We start from the raw sequence: 18,982 nt of genomic DNA, 5'->3' as shown, positions 1-18,982 counted from the left end.
AGTTCGTTTGCGACTGTAAAGCTGTAAAGGCGGACAAGTGGGTTTAATGAGTTACTGTGTCCGGTGTGATGATGTCTAATGTCCCTGACAAACACTGTAGTTCCACTTAGCCACTTGTTAGCAACCACCTTTTTAAGACGAGTAAAACCTTAAAAGTTCAAAAATTGGGTTTAAGCGGATATATTCTATGTTGCAGAACAAAACGTCTTAATATCTTTAGCCTGTGTTAACTACAGACTTTACTGTAGTTGTACTTTCACTGAAAACCTATTCAAAAACCCCATAGACTTTAAGACGAGGGAATGAGAAGTGCTAAAAGGTTAATGGACTTCCGCGTTTTAGGATTCATTACTTCACCACTCTATTGATAACAGTGGCACTTTCATCTGTGAAAAATCACTAATTAAAGCTTCTAAACACAACTATACACATATGTGTCAGGAATATGATCTTGATCAGGAAGAAAGTTTACAACATTGTAAAATAAGTTTACATGTTTACTTGAAGTTAGCATGTAGCTATCTACATGTAACAGTTTAGGCTACATAATGTAAACACTTGCAGTAGCATGTTAGGAGTGGCTGACCATATAAAAAAATCCGGCACACTATGAAATCATACTGTAGCCAAAGTAGAAGGAAACTCTTAAAACTGGAGTATTCAGAATGGTAAGAAACCTTTTTTTTCACACAGGGATAACCTCTACTTATGTTTAATTAAATTTTGAAACTTAGTCCACATTTAATATGAACATCCATTCCACTACATATAAGGCTTTATGATTTATGGAAAAGCATTAAAGGCCCCCGTCAGGGTTGCAACAGGATGGGATTTTCAGGTGGGATTCTCCATCCAGTTGCATTTTTTTCAGTATTATAGATTAGCAAATGTACACAGTATGATGACCGTCAACTTTCATATCTACCTTAAAACTGGGACAACCCCGGTACCATTTAACAATTGTAATTTGAAATCAGTGCAGCCAGGATGGACTTCTGAGCAGATTGGGGAATGTAAAAACACTCTCAACACCCCACATCACAGTAAAATCTGGCAAGATGATCTTTAAAACCATCAAAAAAATCAGGGCTTTGCTGACAATTATCTGGAGGGGGCAACCTAACCCAAATTTGGCCTGATTCTTGCGTATTGTGTGCCCGGCATTAGATAGATAAGCCCAGACACTCTTTACACACAATCACCATGGAAACAGAGTGAACAACATCTCTTGAAATCCCTCCCCTGGCAGTAAGTAACCAAGGCCAACTACCACACCTATAAGGGAGGTAGCTGTGGTCTGTAACCATTTTGTAGCCTAATACACCCCACAAGCTCCATAAAGCAAAACTGCAGCTGCAAAATAGTCTGTTTAGCCAAAAGACAAAACATTCAAGCTAGAAAGATGCTGAATAAAAGTCCCATCCATCTGCCCTCCATCACGCCTTCCCTATACTCACAGTCTGTGACCTCTAGCAGTGCTTTGGTAATAACACTGCCGGCGATGTTGAGAGCCTGGCAGCTGTAGAAGCCACCATCAGAGCGCTGAACATCGGTAATAGTCAAACTGCCCATCTGGGAGACAGACAGGCGGCTTAAGGGCTGTGGTGGCTGGTAAGAGAACAGGAGACTCTGGAGGGGAGACAGAGATCACAGAGTCAGAAAACCATTCGTTCACTATTTGCACTCAGCAGTGATTTAGTGTGATGACAGACTGAGGGTCAATCTCACCTCACTGCCCTCCCTCTGCCAGAAGATAGCAGGCTGTGGGTTGCCAGTGGCCTCGCACTGGAAGGTGACCGTCCTGCCCGCTGCCACCACCTGGTTCCTGGGGCGTATGGCAAATGCAGGGGGCACTGCAGAGGAAATTAGGTCCTAATTACCTGGCAGCCTGATAAATTTTCAACATTCCCACTTTTATAACATCTCAGTATGGATTAGAGGCTTGTGGTATTAGTTTAAGTGTGCATGTAGCAAAAAACAATCATTATTTACCTTTTGTATAAAAAAAAAATGTAATTAAAAAAACAGCACATATCTATTAATTTACCCACACATAACATGAATTACATACTGTATTGTTGGATGGCATTACAGTGAAGATAGGACAATGACAGGGGCTCAAGATATCTTGTTGCTGTCTGATGGTGGATGAGGGATGGATGACAACTTACCAGTATTGACTACAAGAGAAAAGACACACAGAAAAGAGCAGTGTAATGAATACTGAAGGCATGTACAGGTTTATGGAACTGCAATGATATACTCAACTGTAATGACACACACTTTAAAGAGTGAGCACAATGGAATTAGTATGAAAAACACTAGACACTCAGTGATATGGGGGTGCATGTTAAAATATACACAAAAACTTTTTTTTTAACTAGCTAATTGGCTGTTGACTGGCTAAGTTTTTCTTTATTTTGCATAGCTTTGTTTATTTCCAAAGTGGGAGACATCATCTTCTACATGGGAGACAATATCTCTAGTTAGTATATAGAACACCGATGTAGTTTATTCTGGCAAAGAGATATTATCTCCTAGTTAAGACACAGAAAAGTGATGTATTTCATTCAAAGAAAAATGAGAGATATTATCTCCTACATACAAGATATTATAGTAGGAGATAATATCTCCTACATAGGAGAAATATAATCTCCTATGCACAATATATATTGTAGTGGGAGATATCATCTACACAGGATATATTATCTCCTAGTTTGAAAAATATTGTTAAATATATCAAATACATTGTGGTTTGATGATGATATTGTGATATATATGATTAATTTATGTATGGATGTGTAAATATCAAATGTAAATGATGCAGAGTCATTCAGGATAACCAACTTCATATATGCTAACACATTTTCAGTATAGCTTGAAATGATAAAAATAAAAAGGGATATTATACTTTTGGAATAAAAAGTAAAGCATTTCTTTATACCCCCCCTAAATCGAATGGCAAAATCAATAAATAAATTTAAAAAAAAAACAGATGTCAAAAGACAAAGCACGCTTTTTAGCCCCTATTACACCCAGCAGACTAGTTGACTACAAGGTGTGAAAAGAATAAATAATTGCTGCTTTGAGCCACAGAGCCAGCCAGCCTTGAAGTATACTTGGACAAAGATACAATCCCCTAATGAGGACATAAAATTTTGAAATGTGAGAAAGAAGCATTGTGTGTGGACAAAAGGTGGGAGAGGAACTATTGGTAGTATGCTGGGATTTGCTTTACTAAATGCACTACACAAACAAAGACACATTTGGAGATGGAAACCACTGTGCATCTTGACATCTGTAAACTAGATTTATAGTGAAATGAATGGCTAGCTAACCAGCTGGCTTTGGAACTGCTGCGAGGGGATGACTGCGGTTATTGCTCAACATTTTTGTGTTCAAAGAATGTCTTTTTTAAAAAAGTAAAGCACATGATCTTTCAAAAGTTAAGCACCCTTTCTGAAAAGCTGTGTGTCATATAAAGCAGTTTTTTGCAAGTTAATGTCTGAAAAAATACATTTTCCTGTGCTTAAGAGTCATTTCATCTCATACTTGGGACAAACTTTACAAAGCTCGTTGGCCTGCTGCATCTGTTTCAGATAGCAACTGTTTAATATCGACCAAATGTTCTAGGTCAGTAAAATGATTCTGTGGTTATGACTATGGCAACGATTACGCCTGCCAGAGTTTTTTTATTTAATTATGAAACACACATTAACTCAGATAGCTCTCTGTTTCCTCCCTTAATACAAATTCTAGTCATCTGCCAGTTATCCCTGCCATTCTCCATTCACTGCCCACATTAGCTATGGTCCCCCTTGATGCTCATTTCTCAGGTTTTTGGAGGGAGAGGAGGGCGCTGTAATTGCAACCATGTCATTTCCCAGCATGCGACCAGCCCTGCCTTATCTTTAATTAAGTCCTACTGCCCTCGCAGTCTATGTCACCCACTTTGTCACTGTCTTGTCTGTGCTTGTTTATGTGTATATATATTTTTATAAATGGTTATGTGTGTGTGCAAATATGAGAGGTGTCTCACTACTCATTTCCTGCCTCTGATTTAAGAACTAAAGGGTGTCATTGTGGCAGGACCACTCAGACCAAATGAATCCATTTTCTGTGGTTACGTAAACATTTACTTTGCAGGCTCTTCTCAGTCTATACAGGACATTACCATGAAATGTACTGTAAACAAACTGATGCAATGTCCTATACTGCTTGTTTTTTAGGGCTGCATTATGTGACCTCCAGCCAGGAAGTGAAAAGACAAAAAATAGCACAAAGAAAAACTCCAGAGATTAATCTTCCTGTCTGCACCGTCTCGAGAGCAATGGAAAGTCACTGCCTGCTAATTTGTGACACTATAAGACAGGATCCTTAGTCTAGAAGCAGCTGTGTTGCAAATACTTTAACCATGAAAAGAAAATCTGAAAGTGAGTGAACCATAAATAGAACATTAGGTGGTGCTACATTTGGAGGACACTACATGAGGGTCGGGCTGTACTGACCGTGCACAGTGAGCGTGGCGGATGATTCAGACTTTCCAACCATGTTCTCCACCACACATGTATAGGAGCCCTCATCTGAAGAGGTCACTTGGCGAACGATCAAGGTATGGTCCTCAAGGATTTCAAATCTGTACGCAGCACAGAATCACACGATCATTAGATGAAAGAAAATGTTGAAACACCATGTTTGCATGGTATATTAATATATAGAGGGCCTTTGTGCATTACCGGCCCTTAGGCAGGTCAGAATCATCTTTCCTCCAGCGGACAGTGGGAACAGGGTCTCCTTGAACGACACAGTGGAACTCCACGCTCTCCTCTGCCAGCACCACCACACTGCTGGGACGCTTAACAAAGGTGGGGCGTTCTGGATGGCAGAAAGAAATATGAAAATATTGTACATTTTTCAACCTCTTTGTTTAGCTCATCTAAACCTTACTGTACTATATATCAGTATAGCAATAATAGATTGTATATTGTCTTTTGATTAAGGGCTCTGTTTTGTTTGTATAGTTTTACCATAACATGCACTTGAGGCAAAGAATTTGTGCGAGGAATTAAAGCAAAATAATAACATTTACTTTGGAATTCATACACTGAATGTCAGCACAGTGACTCAATTATCTGGCAAGGTACAGAAAACACTGAAAATGTTTATATAGCACTACGCTATCTTGTTATTTTTAACTCAAAAGTAATGTTTCACTTTGACAGAAAAAAATTCTTCAACATTTTGATCAGCAGTAACTACCAACTCCCATGACTTTAAGAATTATTCCCACAAAAAACAAAAAGTCACTAATAAATGCAGAAAAAATAGCAAAATATGCAAAGTAATCTACATATCGCAACTATCATGGAGTGTGGAAACATTTAATATTCTAGTGATAATCATCTGCCAGTCTCCAAAGTCATTTATTATGCACAACCTGTAAAACAACACATTTTGACCTATTTCTGCATTCAGCAGGATTATTCTCAAAGCCTTGAATGGCTCAATGAGGCACTATACTGTATACCAAGGTCATCCACCCATGTGATACTGATAAGAGCTCTATTCTGATGGGAAACGTTAGAAAAATAAGTGGGGGATGGAGAACAGAAGCTTTGGAATAGTAGGTAGTCGAGGCAGCATGGGAAGCTCTTGTATTGAAAGGTTTGAGGGGTTGGAGCGTTGGATGTAGCAGTAGATGTTTAGCACGTGTTTGGTGGAAAACCACTCCAAAGCTGGCAGATTGAACAGTAGTGTCGCATAATCAACGTAATTAATAGGTTATTATACCCTGGTGACAAAGACCTGGCATAGCAGACTGGCAAGCTAAACCACTGTGAACTGAGAGGGTACTTAGACTAAGTTTAGCACTGCAACATTGTGAAATGCAATCAAGATGCTGAAAATGTTACCTAGCACAGTGAGTTCAGCGATCTCACTCTCCCTTTCTCCAACCATGTTGGTTCCAACGCAGATGTATTTCCCTGCATCGCTCTTCCTGGTGTTGGTAATCATCAGTTTGCCACTGCGAATCTAAAAAAAAGCAAAAAAAAATTTTTGCACAGTTATTAATGAAAGAAATCTTCTCATTCTTTGGCCCTATATGAACAATCTATAGCGCAAAGTGTAAAGTGCTTGGTGCAAGTGCATTTAGGGCATGTCAAGCTCCACTTTTGCTAAATAAAATGGCATATCATCTTTTCACAAAGTAAGATTAAAGTAGCAAAGAGGTTGTATATAGCCCCTTAATTAATTGCAGATGTGTGCCTTCACCTGGCACACTGTAATTTACCTGGCAGATTTGGCAAATTAGAGAAGTATGTGATTTTCTGTTAGTAGTATTTTCACTGCATGAAATATCGTGGGAAATCTAAGCAGCAAAACTAAAAATTGTAGTTATAAACTTGGTGGCGATAACTGAACACTAGTATATTATTTTAAAAAATATATAATAATAATAAAATGAAGGTGCCACCAAATAATAAAAATGACTTGGTGACACCTGCGCAGTAACTCCAAAGAGGCCCTGGTTAAAGACCAAGCAATTTGACCGAGTTTATGCTGGTCTATGGCACATTGCTTTCTGCTGCCACAAAATTGCAAAATGCCAACAATGTGCCTGACCACACTTCCTTTTAAGACGTACAAACTCATGGGTGCATGGATGGGCGGAAGAACATTTGCTGAACAGTAGTATCAGACTAAGAACATTAGTCTGATACTAGCAATGACAGCTGTGTTATGCTGTGCGCTGCTTTACTCTGGGCGTAAGATGGTGTCCCTTATGTGTACTGTGTGAGTTATAGAGTGAGCGTGGCACTTTCATAATGAAATTAATAGGTTAGATGTGCAAAGTTTTCTTTGTCGATGTGTTTACTTTGATGCATGATGCCACCCACATTTAATCACATCCCTAGCTATATTCCATATCAAAATATAAATTTTTATGCACTTGATGGCATAAGAGTAAGAAGCGTTTGTGTGCATCTCTTTATCTGCCTTTCAAGCTGCACAGAAGGTCACCCATTATCAAATTACATAATTCATATCTAGCGCTACATTAGCACAGAACCCTGGGAACAAAGACGCTGCCTCTTTGTAGAGTTCCTCAGATGTTCAGTCAGCCTTCTTTGCCTTTCCCAAACTTTTTACCTCCTCTATACTGATATCTGCACACACACAAGCACACCTAAACACACAACAAAGAGGTGGAAGATATGTGCACTCCCTACTGTTTTTATTCTTTTCATATCCTATTCACCAGACGCCCCCACAGACTATGTTGCTGTCTTTATGGTGCTTTCAATGTGAGCTACTGCACTGACATTCTGCAGCTACTTTGTGCAAGAGGTGATACCAGAGCAGGAGTATGCAGGCATGATATGATTGTGGGTAAGGATGTCCATGTGAAGATCTCAACAAAACCACAAGGCCATTCTATGCATCCTGACATCTGAAACCTCTCAGCATCAACTGCAATTAAACCTTCGGCCTTGTTATTATGATTTAAGATTGCTTCTTTCCTATTCATGCCAAGCAATGGAATTAAACTATTCATATATGTCTGCTAGGGACACAACGCCAGTAATAGCACGGCCCCGTTATTTCTTAACAGAGGTCAGAGGTCGAGGCTGCAAACAGCACTGTGTCCATGAAGCAGGCAGGGGATTCAGCGTCATGCTAGACAGCACCTGACTTGCCGAGGACTCTCCACTCACCAGTGTCCAGATAGAATACATCATTAAATTGCTGCTGCAGGGATGAAACCGACAGCCTTTCATTTATTAGTCTGCCTCCTCCAGGCTAACCTTCCACAAACTGTTCATACTGTACACCAAATAATAACAACTAAGAGAGACCTAACTACGGCTGACATTCTAAATGTGTTGCAAATGATGTGGTTTGAAGAAGAAGATTGTGGTGTGACTTGTGGTTCTATGTACTTTTCATACTCAATGCTAACCACTAGCAATCACAGGGAGCAAGTAGGGGGAATTTGGGGAACTGGTATTGCAGATTCAGCCATTCCTGTCAGTATGTGATGGATTTGGTTTGGATGTTTGGACACATTAGAGTCAATGCAAAAATGTTCTATATATGGCTAAAAACACAACTGCATGATTGCATATAGTAACAGTGGTGTTTATACTGCCATGAATTAGTTACATATGACAAATGACATCATTGTTGGAATCCTAGCAAGCAGGACTGCATATTTTGGCATGAGATCATAACAGTTAATTAACATTAATAAAAGCAACCTGATATGTCAGCAAAAAGGAAACAGGGAATCTATGACATGTAGACATATAACAGAGGATTTCTTTCCAATTACTTGAATATAAGTGGACAGATTTACTATCTGCTCATAATCTTTCCCATGCTGTATTGTAGTTTTCCATTTCATTGAGTAATTGTTGACTAATATTTTCATTAAATGAATAACCATGAGGTTATCAGGGGCGTGATTTTTTGGAATAACACATGAGAGATGCCCCCTGCATTTCTTATATTTGACCCCTTCATTTTTTACATTTGGAAATTAAAACCTATTGCCACCTAAATTGTTTTTGCTCTCCAGAATGTTTATATTCTGCACTTTCTTTTTTTTAACAAATGGGGGGAGTGCGTATAAAGCATTTATGAATTTCTTCATTTTTGTTGTATAAAATATATTTTTTTATTTCCATCCATTTTTCTTATTTTAAAAATCATGGTAGTTTGTCGACCTTGAACTCTGGATACAGATATTTATGTCTCAAATTCATCTGGCATCCTTGGCCACTTATACAGCTGAGTCTGTAATGACTGTCCCTTGATGGACCAATATTAAATTCTGTGGTCACAATGACAACAGTAATATATTCCTTAAGGACTGCAGGGGCAATCTAGCTCCAACCAATATGTCTTGACTAATGCTGTCCTTCTGTTCTGAAACTTTTTGCTGTTTGCTGTAAATACTGCTGCACTAGTAACTTTAGCAGCTGATTAAAGAGCACACCATGAGCTTTTTTATTTCCTGGAATGACCGCTCCTCGTTTTTAGCAGCAATTCCATCGCTAAGAAATCCAACTGTGGTTTGTCTATCCTCCATCTCGGACACTAAAACCTCAGCTTTCGCCTCTGCACTGTTTCAATGTCTTCTCTTTCTTCTTCACATAGCCTCAGATGCCCTGAAGGCACACATATACCGAAGCTACTTATAGTGTGATTTTGCATGCATTTTTCAGCATAAAGGCGCTCTGCCTCTTTAAATTAAAATCAATAAATCATACTCTTCCTGTGTGTGAGAGTCTTTCTAAAAATCGGTATTAAGAATTAACACACAACTTTATCTACATATCAGTATTAATAAATGATGGTCCAGGCCACAAGGGGAACACTCAAAAGGATGGAAAGTAGCCATGAATCACTTGTGGTGGACTCCTTTGGTCTTTGTACAGTAAGTGATGTCTTTGAGTGAACTCTCATGGCAAAGACATATTTCCATATAGAGAAGATGATTAGGGAGGACAAAGACAGGCATGCCGAAAGTACAAAGCAAAAAGCAGCCTTTGTGTTTCCCTCTGACGAGCCTCCCCCCCTGGCTCTGATCCATCCCTCTCCTAAAATCAGAGATAGCTCCTCTGTCCATCACAGTCCCCCAGAGACACTCTACCTGTCACTCCGTGCTAACATGAGCTTTGAATTCGCTCTTGTGTGTCCCCGGGAGCATGCACAGACATTCAAATAAACAAATCAACACGCATGCAGGCAGGCAGGCACGCACGCAGGCAGGCAGGCAGGCACGCACGCACACACACACACACACACACACACACACACAGAATCATCTGAGTTGAAACACGGTTCTATTCTTGAGTTAAAAGGAAGGAGAAGCCTGTTCCCGCTGGCCGGGGCAACATCTTTTTTTGTAGGCTAACCTGCAAGGTTTTTTTGCCCTTTATTCATCCAGTAATGCAAACCCGTGTAGACAATATTGACATCTGAACAAGTACAAATACAAGGCAACAATAGATGTATAGATGTCACTGGTTTACATAAAAGGAAGATGAAGTAACAGGGAACAGCACTGTGAAACGTGCAAATTAGCGTCGCCCTGGTGCCCTCAACAAAATACCAACAGGATTTTTCCATTGGATTTTGGATTATTGCAGAAAATAAGGTCTGATCTTAGAAGATATCAGCACCACGCCTGCATGACTTCAACATTGCCATCACAAAGAGGCTCTAAAGTCATGTTCAGCACGATGATGTTCTGTAGTCTAATTTAGCCACATGTTAGAGGCTGCCTTTCATAAGACATGAAAAAGTGTCAGAATTAACAAGTGAGGTATTTACTGACGTATTTTATGTTGTATAACAAAATCTGAAAGTCACTTAAGCTTGTGTTAACAGCAGACCTCATTGCACCCAACTAAACACTCATTTAAGAAAACCATAGTCTTTCAGATGAGGAAACAGGGAGTGCAAAAATGCTTACTCTTTTTCAGGTTTTAGAGATCATTCCTGCACCACTCTATCACTTCAGTGTATACAAAAACATGAAAATAAAAGCCTTTCTGTGTACTGTAAACCACATAACAACTTAATATATCAGAGTAATAACATGCTGTAGTTCATATGATGACACTACTGGTAACTTGTTGTTCTTTTCAATTGTGTATTTTTATCTTATGGTTAGCATTTGTATGTGCCAAATAAATCTTCTTTTTGGGTTTAGGGCTTTATGGTTTTTCCTGGCACTTTCAACTCTGTGCAGGAACTCAGAGAGGACTTGGGCACAAATGATGTTTTTCATTGTTCTTAAGTGTGTCCATACTAAAATGTGACTGAGATGAGAGGTAGTTGGTTTGAAAAACAGCAATAGTAATATAAAGAATTAGACCAAAAGCTTGTGCAGCATTATCCAAGTGTTTGTGAAACCATGTGAGTCATACTATATTACACCAAATGGTAATTGTTCTGTCTGTTAAAAGCTACAATGACAAATTCTAAAGGGATACTTTGCCAGTGTTCAACCAGGTCTGTGTCACCACGATGTGGGAAGTGTGTCAAATGACCAGTGATAATTTGATCTGAAATGAGTCATTCATGATTGAAAAACGATGTGTTTTATGTCATCTGGCAGATATGGAAGCGTTTGAAACCCTGGTGTGGAAGCGAGCAAATTCAGTTCCTCTGCACAAACTCAACACACCATTATGACACAGAACTGGTTAAAAAAAAGTATCCTGTTAAAGGTCAGAATTATGTGTAATTAAGTGGCATCTCTTACTGTGATGCGTTCATCTCTGTCATCTAAGTTAGAGCCATCTTTTCTCCAGGAGATGGTGGGTTCAGGGTGCCCACGGGGCGGTTGGCACTCCAGCACTGCCGGCTCACCCACTGCGACCATAACATCCACCGGGTTCTGTCTGAAGTCGTCTCGTAAAACTGTTAAACACACAGAAGAACAGAACAGTCAATGGAGAGCATTTTTATAATGTTTGACTATAATTTGACAATGATAAATCACAATATTTGCTCCTATTGTTAATGCTTTCAAGTGGAGTTGTACTTAGTTTGTGTCAACAAGAAGAGTTCATTAAAATGTCTGACTGAAGTGGTATTCACAGCTTTCACAAGTGGGAATTTTGAAGATGTTGTGACATACTGTATGCTAATGTGTTTTTTTTAAATGTCAGAACCCAGGGAAATTGCTTTTTCATTTATTTATTTATATATTCTGTTGCCTACCCTTTTCTTGCTCCTAGCATGGCAATAAAATGCACACAATTATTGCCACTTCTGTTAGGGGAAGAAGGCCACATTAGGTTTGATTCAGTCACCTAGCAACAGCGTTATCAAGACTTAAAGCTCTTGAACAGAAGGATATTGTGTACTTGACTTCCCATGTCAAAAAAATACCTGTTCCATTTGAAGGCAGGATAATAACAGGTTGTTTATATGGGCAGCACACCAACTCTTTTCCAAAATTCCTCCATTGTGATGAATTCTTAAACAGTCTGTTATATCATGTACCTAATATATTATTCATGTGAATCAGGACTGTCATCGAAGAGACAAAAGCGGAAAGGATTCCTCAGGTGATTACCCCGTTACCAAAACAGGAGATAAGGTCTATTGAATCAAGTTGCTGAGAAAGCTGGTTGCCTTAATGGCTGACAGTAAGACGAGAAGATACATTGCTACAGAGCAATGCAGAAAGGTGAGATCCAGACGGCTCCAGTAGCAGGCAGCGGAAAAGCTACCACAGCAATTTATCATCTTTCCACAACGAATAGCTTGCGTACAGAAAAAAAAAGAAAAAAAAAAGAGCTCGCCAGCCAGAAGTTGAACTGGAGACAAAGCAAACTCGCATCCACTCCAAGAAGCCCTGCAGATGAGTGTGATTTCTAGAGGCCACAGGCATCTGAATCCTGTCTCCACCATGGACTGTATACAAAAGCTCTCCACTGTACAGCCTCGAGCTCTAAACAGCATGAGGAAGAGCAAAAAAGAAATCTACGGGAATAATTTCAGAGCTTCAAAATGTGGTATGGAACTATTATTCGCAAGAAGTGAAGGGAAATCGAGTGTACAGAAGAGAAAAGGGGTACATTTTCAATGAAAACAACCTTTTGTTCCACACAACTGAAAAAGATTGTGCTCCTGATGAGGTGAACAACATGTGCTAATGTAGACGCCTTTGCATGAGTGACTGCTGCTAAGCATTCCCAGTCTTAAATTACAGGGGGTGGGGGCTTAGAACCTGAACAAGCCAAGGGATCTGAGCCAACGCAGAGAGAGCAGCAGAGTTGGGTTGGGGTGAAAAAGACAGGAAACAATGAGGAAAAGACGTAATGACTCCCAGATGGCGGCAACTCATTCACCTCTGGCTACGGATTTGTACATAACGCCGGACGAGCAGGGCCTGAGACTCCTGATGGGCACCGGTGGATATGGGAGAACAAATTGGGATGACCTTCTAATTGGAGGCATTTTAGCCCTTGCGCTTCTTTGAGCTCCACTTCACTGCTGCTCTGCCTCCCCCCGTCTGATCCTCGGAGCGGGGTTGCAACTGGATGACTGACTGAAGTGCTGATGGGAAACAGCTGTCCGACGACCCCCCTCCCCATCGCCGCCAACACCACCATGTCACATGATAAAAGGCATTCCTCGCGGGACACAAAAACATGGTTGAGGTTACGACAGACAGGAAGAAAGTGAGACCATCGCGATTGTGCATACTGTATGTGTGTGTGTGTGTTGATTGATTGACTGATGCTATCTCATACTCCAATAGCAATCAGGTTACACATCTGTTTTTACTATCGTGTGAGGTCCAAATGTCTCCATAGGATGTGAGAGCCTGGACTGTTTCCTCAAAGCCCTTTGTTAAAGATTTATTTTCAGCGATAGTGCTGGAGTTAGTCTAAGACATAAGGCAAGGGGAGATAAGGGTTAAAAGCAGAAAAGCTTATGAAGGTTAGTGAAGAATGTTCTCATAAGCATGCATGTTTTTGTGTGTATGTGAACAAGGAAAAGTTGGCTCGTTTGCGCGTGTTATACTATTGTGCCGGGTAAGCACGTAAATAATCCAGAACATGTGTTTGTGAAACTGACTGTTTATATTCTCAGAAGGGGAAAATGTATCTGCTTATTAAATTATAATAAGAAATTATGCATGCCCAAGTAAAAACCACGCAGGCGTACAAAAATCTAAGTGAGCTGATTCCCACAACCTAAACTATGCTAAGACTCTTGTCTCCTGTTTCTCAACTTTCTTTAATTCCTTCTCTTGTCATCTATTAGCTTTACACAATTCAAGTAATTTCTGCTTGTCAGTAAACATATCCTGACAAGCTTCTCTCTGCGAAAGATGTTGCTGACACTGCTGTCGAATTATAAATCTCTTGAGTCGTGCCGTTCGCCAAAGCTTCATAGACGGGGAGAATGAGGAAAAACATGTGCTTGATGCGTATTAAATGTTGCAGGCAGATTAATAAAATGTGGACATCATGCAACGACTGCCTTGATTTTAGGGGACGTTTGACGAATTATGCAAAGGACAATCAACACAAATTAAACCCTCTTTCTTACCTTCTTGAAAACAGAGACATCTTTTTTTCTTTTTCTCAGCATGCTTTGATTGTATAATGATTAATATTTTTCCTGTCTGCTTCAAAAACTTTACTTTCTTTTCTTTCACTCTTACATCATTACACTCAAATGTCCAGTGTGCAGTATTTAGGGGGATATACTAGCACAAATGGAATACACAATAATAAGTATGCTGTCTTTATTGTATTATCACCTGGAAATAAGAATTGTTGTGGTTTATGTTACAATGCCATGTTTATACAGTAGCCCAAAACGGACAAACCACACACTGACACCAGATAGGGCCATCTGTGTTTTTGCGACGGCCATCATAGTTAGCTGCCCCTCCGCAATGAGCCAGACAGCGTTTCAAAATCACTGATTTTTAAAGTGAAACTGGTTTATTCAGTATTTTTTACCAGTTTAAATCAATGGGTCTTTTTGTTTTGAAGAGAAACTGACCATTGTGGAAAAGTTCTTCTCCTGCTAAAAACCTCCTGAACATCTGAATCCAAAGTTATTCGAGAAAGAGAGCTCTCATAAAGAGGTGCTAGGCTCGTAGCCCGTCTGCAACAAGCCCAGAGGAAGTGCGCTGGGCTTTGAAGCAAATTTTTGTAGAAGCCAAACAGTGAAATTTCAACTTCTGAGCCAGACGCTGGATGCCATTGATCAAAAATAAATAAAGAAAGACTTTTTCTCATAGACTTAAATTGTGAAAGAGACTTTTGTTAATCAGTGGATACATTTTTTGAGCCTACACAACCCCAGCCAAATTACTTGGTTCGCTATAGAGACTTTTTTTTGGTCTAATAGCATTTTGAAAGCGGAGGAGCATCAGGATTCTTCTTTTTTTCCAATTCAAGCTAGCACAGTTCTGAACCAGAAGTAGCCATCTCTTCCTATTAAAGTCTCAAGTGCACCGAGCATTTGGGTAATCTTATATGCTCCAGCCGAACCATTTTGGCTTCATGCACCACTTTATACATGCATAGCCAAACAGCATTGGGAAAAACACAGGCTTGTTTTGTGAAACTGCTTTTATTCATAGATTTTACTGGTTTAAATTACCTGATCTGTTTGTTTTGGAGAGGAAGAAACCTCTGCAGATAATTCAAACCCTGTTAAAAACCTGCTGAACACTGAAGGAATCCTAACCGGGAGTTCACACTTGACAGATGGGAGAAGAATCAGCTATATGCCTCTAAATCCTACACACTAGTCTTTTAATATAGCCTACTGCTATTTGTAAGGGGCAGCCCAGCTTAAAAAACAGTAATTCAACTTATCTCCCCCTTAAATGATTTGCACGCTAGCATGTCTGTCTTGTTATTCTCAAATCATACTTGTTTATTTCACATGTTGCACCCACATGAATTTCACAGCTTTTTGAAGCCATTCATAGCGTGCACGCTCAGGCTTCTAACAGTGAAACCCATCTCTGCAGCCTCTGAAGCCAACCCAGCTTGCCTGTTTAGCAGGAGATTTGCACCTCTCGCTGACTTCTTTTCGCCCTCCATCTGATCCCTCCAGATGAGAATCTCATAGCTTACTTCAAAGCATCTGCCGTTGGCCTCACTACCCTGGATCTGACAGTGTCGGAGTTGTTGTTAGTCCTCTGGAGCCTGAGCCATAGCTTGAAAGGCCTACTGCAGCCTCTCTGCAGAGTCCAACTGGAGCAAAAAAAAAAGGAACACAATCCAGCCCCACAGACACAGGACACACACAGTAACCTCATCACACTGCATCACTGCATGAGACAGCCAGAGGCACCTTTTTGTCACCACAGTTAAAACTAGCCCTTCCTTGTTACTCCATTATGTATTCAAAATGCTTTCATATATACTGCACATCCAGCTGTACAACTATTTTGGTGCAGCAATCATTTGCAAGTCCCGAAGTCAACATCAACATTACTGCAAGGCACTGACAGTTTAATATCAGTTATAGCTTTGCCAAAAGCAGCACAACAGCTGTGCATGCTTCTGCCTCCAACTCATACTATAGTTGAAGAATACAATTAGCAATCAGCTTATCCAAAGGCCTGCTTAGAGACTGATGACAGATTTTAAGTTTTTATAAGTAAGAAAGTAGAACAGTTTGGGACCTCCACATCATTAGTTTGATGTGTTTTATATTTTCATTTGTTTTATAATTTATCATCAATGCCATATAACAAAGCAGAGCACGAATGAGAGAAGGGAACATACCATGGCTGTAAGTCACTGCTGGCTGTAGGATTTCAATTTTAAGAATGGAACTGCATTTTTACAATCAGCAGGGTCTGAGCTTGATAAACATAATTAGCTGCCAGCTGTATAATAAATAGTTTTCTGTGTGAGAGAATTAAATGGAGGGACCCTTCAACTTCTCAACAGCAGATTCAGACTCAGCAGAACAATCCTCAATTTCCAAAATGTATTTGTCGGGAAAGGTTTTATAATGGTGTCTTTGACATGAGGCATACAGGAATATTTCAACAATGGTTCAAATTTATACCACTCTCATGACTGTGGCCAACAGCCACTTAGCTTAGTTATTGTAAAGACTGGAAACAGGAGGGAACAGCTAAACTGGCTCTGTACAAAGTGGGGAAAGAATCCCCCTGCCAGCAGCTCTAAAGCTCACCAATTAACAGGTTATATCTTGTTTGTTTAATCTGTACAAAAACCAGGGGGGTGCTGGATTGGTCTTGGTCCAGACTTTGGAATATGCCCACTCTACTGATTCATCTGGCATTGTGAAGTAAAACAGAGGTCAACTACCAATAAGTGCTGTGGTGGGATGAACATTTAGCCGATGAGCCAATCAGCACCAAGGGCGGGACTAACACCGCTGTCAAGTTGTCGTGGTGGACAAGAACCAATCACAAGTAATAACAACAATGGTTGCGCTATACAAGACATATGCTGCTAACGAGGCTGTTCTAATCTGACGTTTTCTCAACATCACCTGACATTATAGTTTGTTTTTACTTCGCTTTGCTCAATTCTTAAAATCTCACTAAAACATAGCATAACTACACATCAGTGTTGACTTATAATGGTGCTAGATTCAGGCGGTGACAATGGGTCTCTAGTCATTGGTTTGGGAAAATCAAATCTCCCAGTTAAATCTGTCAGTATGAGAGGACACAATGTCAAGGCCCTGACTGGGCCTTTACATTGAAGAGTGGAATGGATTGTAACAGGTTGACAATTCTGTTTGATATCAGGCAAGTGCTGGATGATTTCTTGGCTGGGAGCAGTGACTTTCTGGAGTCTTTGCTGGTTGCTTGGCAACCTTGCGGTCATTGCAAGACTCTACAGACTCCCAAAATGTTGAACTATTGCTTTAACCAAAATATAATTCCACTGAAATGGAATGAATTGGCCAAAAAACAGAGATAACGCCTATCAATCACATGCTAGTGGAACCTTAAAATGTAAGACATGTAAAGAATTATTTTTTTAAGTCAAATTTAAAAGCAGATTAATAAGACTTAGATACTTAGATGACTTAGATACATATTGAATGCCACTTATTGAATGTCATTAAACGGACACTCTGTATGACCATTATTCAAAAGCATTAGCTGAATACCATAATAGTCTTAATTCATTGAAACTCCATGCATTATAAATGAATACATGCATGATATTATCTGTTACTTATTCAAGTATCTCATACACAATGGCCTCCTCTAAATAGTTCAGTAGTGAGTGGAGAATAGGAAGTTTAATGAAATGCTCTCTAGAAAATGAAATTAAACAGTTTAAAAAGGGGAAAAAGCAGAGCATTATCCTTATCTCTAAAAATGACTGCCCATATATTGTTATTGTTATTCCTTGTTATTCCTTACATGCTGTAGGTACAGTGTGACCATTTTTCCTAGATTTCATCACACCATGTCAATGATATGTAAATACTAAAATGGAAAAAAGGCAGAGGCTGGAATTATGGTTCCTCCTCTGTTCTGTGGCACTCTGGACCGAGACCGCACTGAAACACATTATTCCAAGAGTGAGTAGTAATAAGTAAAAATAAGTACTGGCATCTATTACACTGTCTTGAAGTCTTAATGTTTCCCAGTGCTTAAAAACATTCATTCCAGCTCAAATACAAACCAGCCTTCTTTGACTAAAATACCCCAGAGCACTGAATTAAAAATAAATAAATTTAATAAATACCCAAAGCCAGCCTTAAAAATACAGCTATCATCAAACCCCAGCAGATATGAAATCCTTGACTTTTCTCACAATCTACCTCCTGACCTCTCCCTACCCCCTACCTCTCTACTTCTACCCATTTCCCCCCTTCTCCACCTCCACCACCTCCTACTCTTCTCTTCCTTGCTCTCACAGAGTCGAGTCTGGAGAGACAGAAAGCTGCAGGAGAAACAGCTGCTCCACAGAAAAACCAATATGTGAAGCTCATGGACTGTGCCTGGCCGGATGGATCTCAAAAAGACATACACTCACACAGGAGGTCCAGTGGACCCTGTATCCCCTTGCAAGTAAAGCCGACAGCATAATATAAACTGCAACCAAGCAAATCCAATAAAAAAAGAAGGTTGTGCACATACAAATTAGAATACATGCATTAGCTCAGTCTCATAACTACAGCACATGAGATTTGTGGAACACACACCAGCATCCCAAAGACACAGCAGACTGCTTATAAAGCAAACAAAAAATCCTTGCCCGTCTTCCCCGAGCTCCCCTATTTGAATTTCATTTTCTCCACTGAAATCATTACTCACAAAAGTCCCAGGGCAAACAGGTTCTTTTGCATTCAGGGCCATAAATCTATCTTATGTTTGGAGAGCCAATTAACTCAAAGTAGGGTTCACTTAGGGATAAAGCTCCCTGTTATAATATTGGTTGGGCCAAATTTTTACACTTTAACTTCTCTCTTGCCC

At 39.8% G+C, this 18,982-nt stretch overlaps 1 protein-coding gene across 2 annotated transcripts in view; it reads right to left on the bottom strand.

The window, feature by feature from the left end:
• LOC121952493 (roundabout homolog 1-like) overlaps window positions 1-18,982 on the bottom strand; it is a 130,405-nt gene that overhangs the window by 20,411 nt on the left and 91,012 nt on the right. For both annotated transcript variants that reach the window (XM_088088277.1, XM_088088278.1), the window contains 6 exons: window positions 11,279-11,436; window positions 5,913-6,033; window positions 4,737-4,875; window positions 4,509-4,636; window positions 1,729-1,853; window positions 1,458-1,629 (listed from right to left, as the gene is read on the bottom strand). In XM_088088277.1, coding sequence (XP_087944403.1) covers window positions 1,458-1,629; window positions 1,729-1,853; window positions 4,509-4,636; window positions 4,737-4,875; window positions 5,913-6,033; window positions 11,279-11,436 — 843 coding nt within the window. The remainder of the gene's footprint in view (window positions 1-1,457; window positions 1,630-1,728; window positions 1,854-4,508; window positions 4,637-4,736; window positions 4,876-5,912; window positions 6,034-11,278; window positions 11,437-18,982) is intronic.

Source organism: Plectropomus leopardus, chromosome 15, assembly GCF_026936395.1.
Source record: "Plectropomus leopardus strain MGB_pleo_1.0 chromosome 15, ASM2693639v1, whole genome shotgun sequence".
Taxonomy (NCBI): domain Eukaryota; kingdom Metazoa; phylum Chordata; class Actinopteri; order Perciformes; family Serranidae; genus Plectropomus; species Plectropomus leopardus.
The sequence above is the reverse complement of the archived record's forward strand: the minus strand, read 5'-3'. Positions and strand labels throughout refer to the sequence as shown.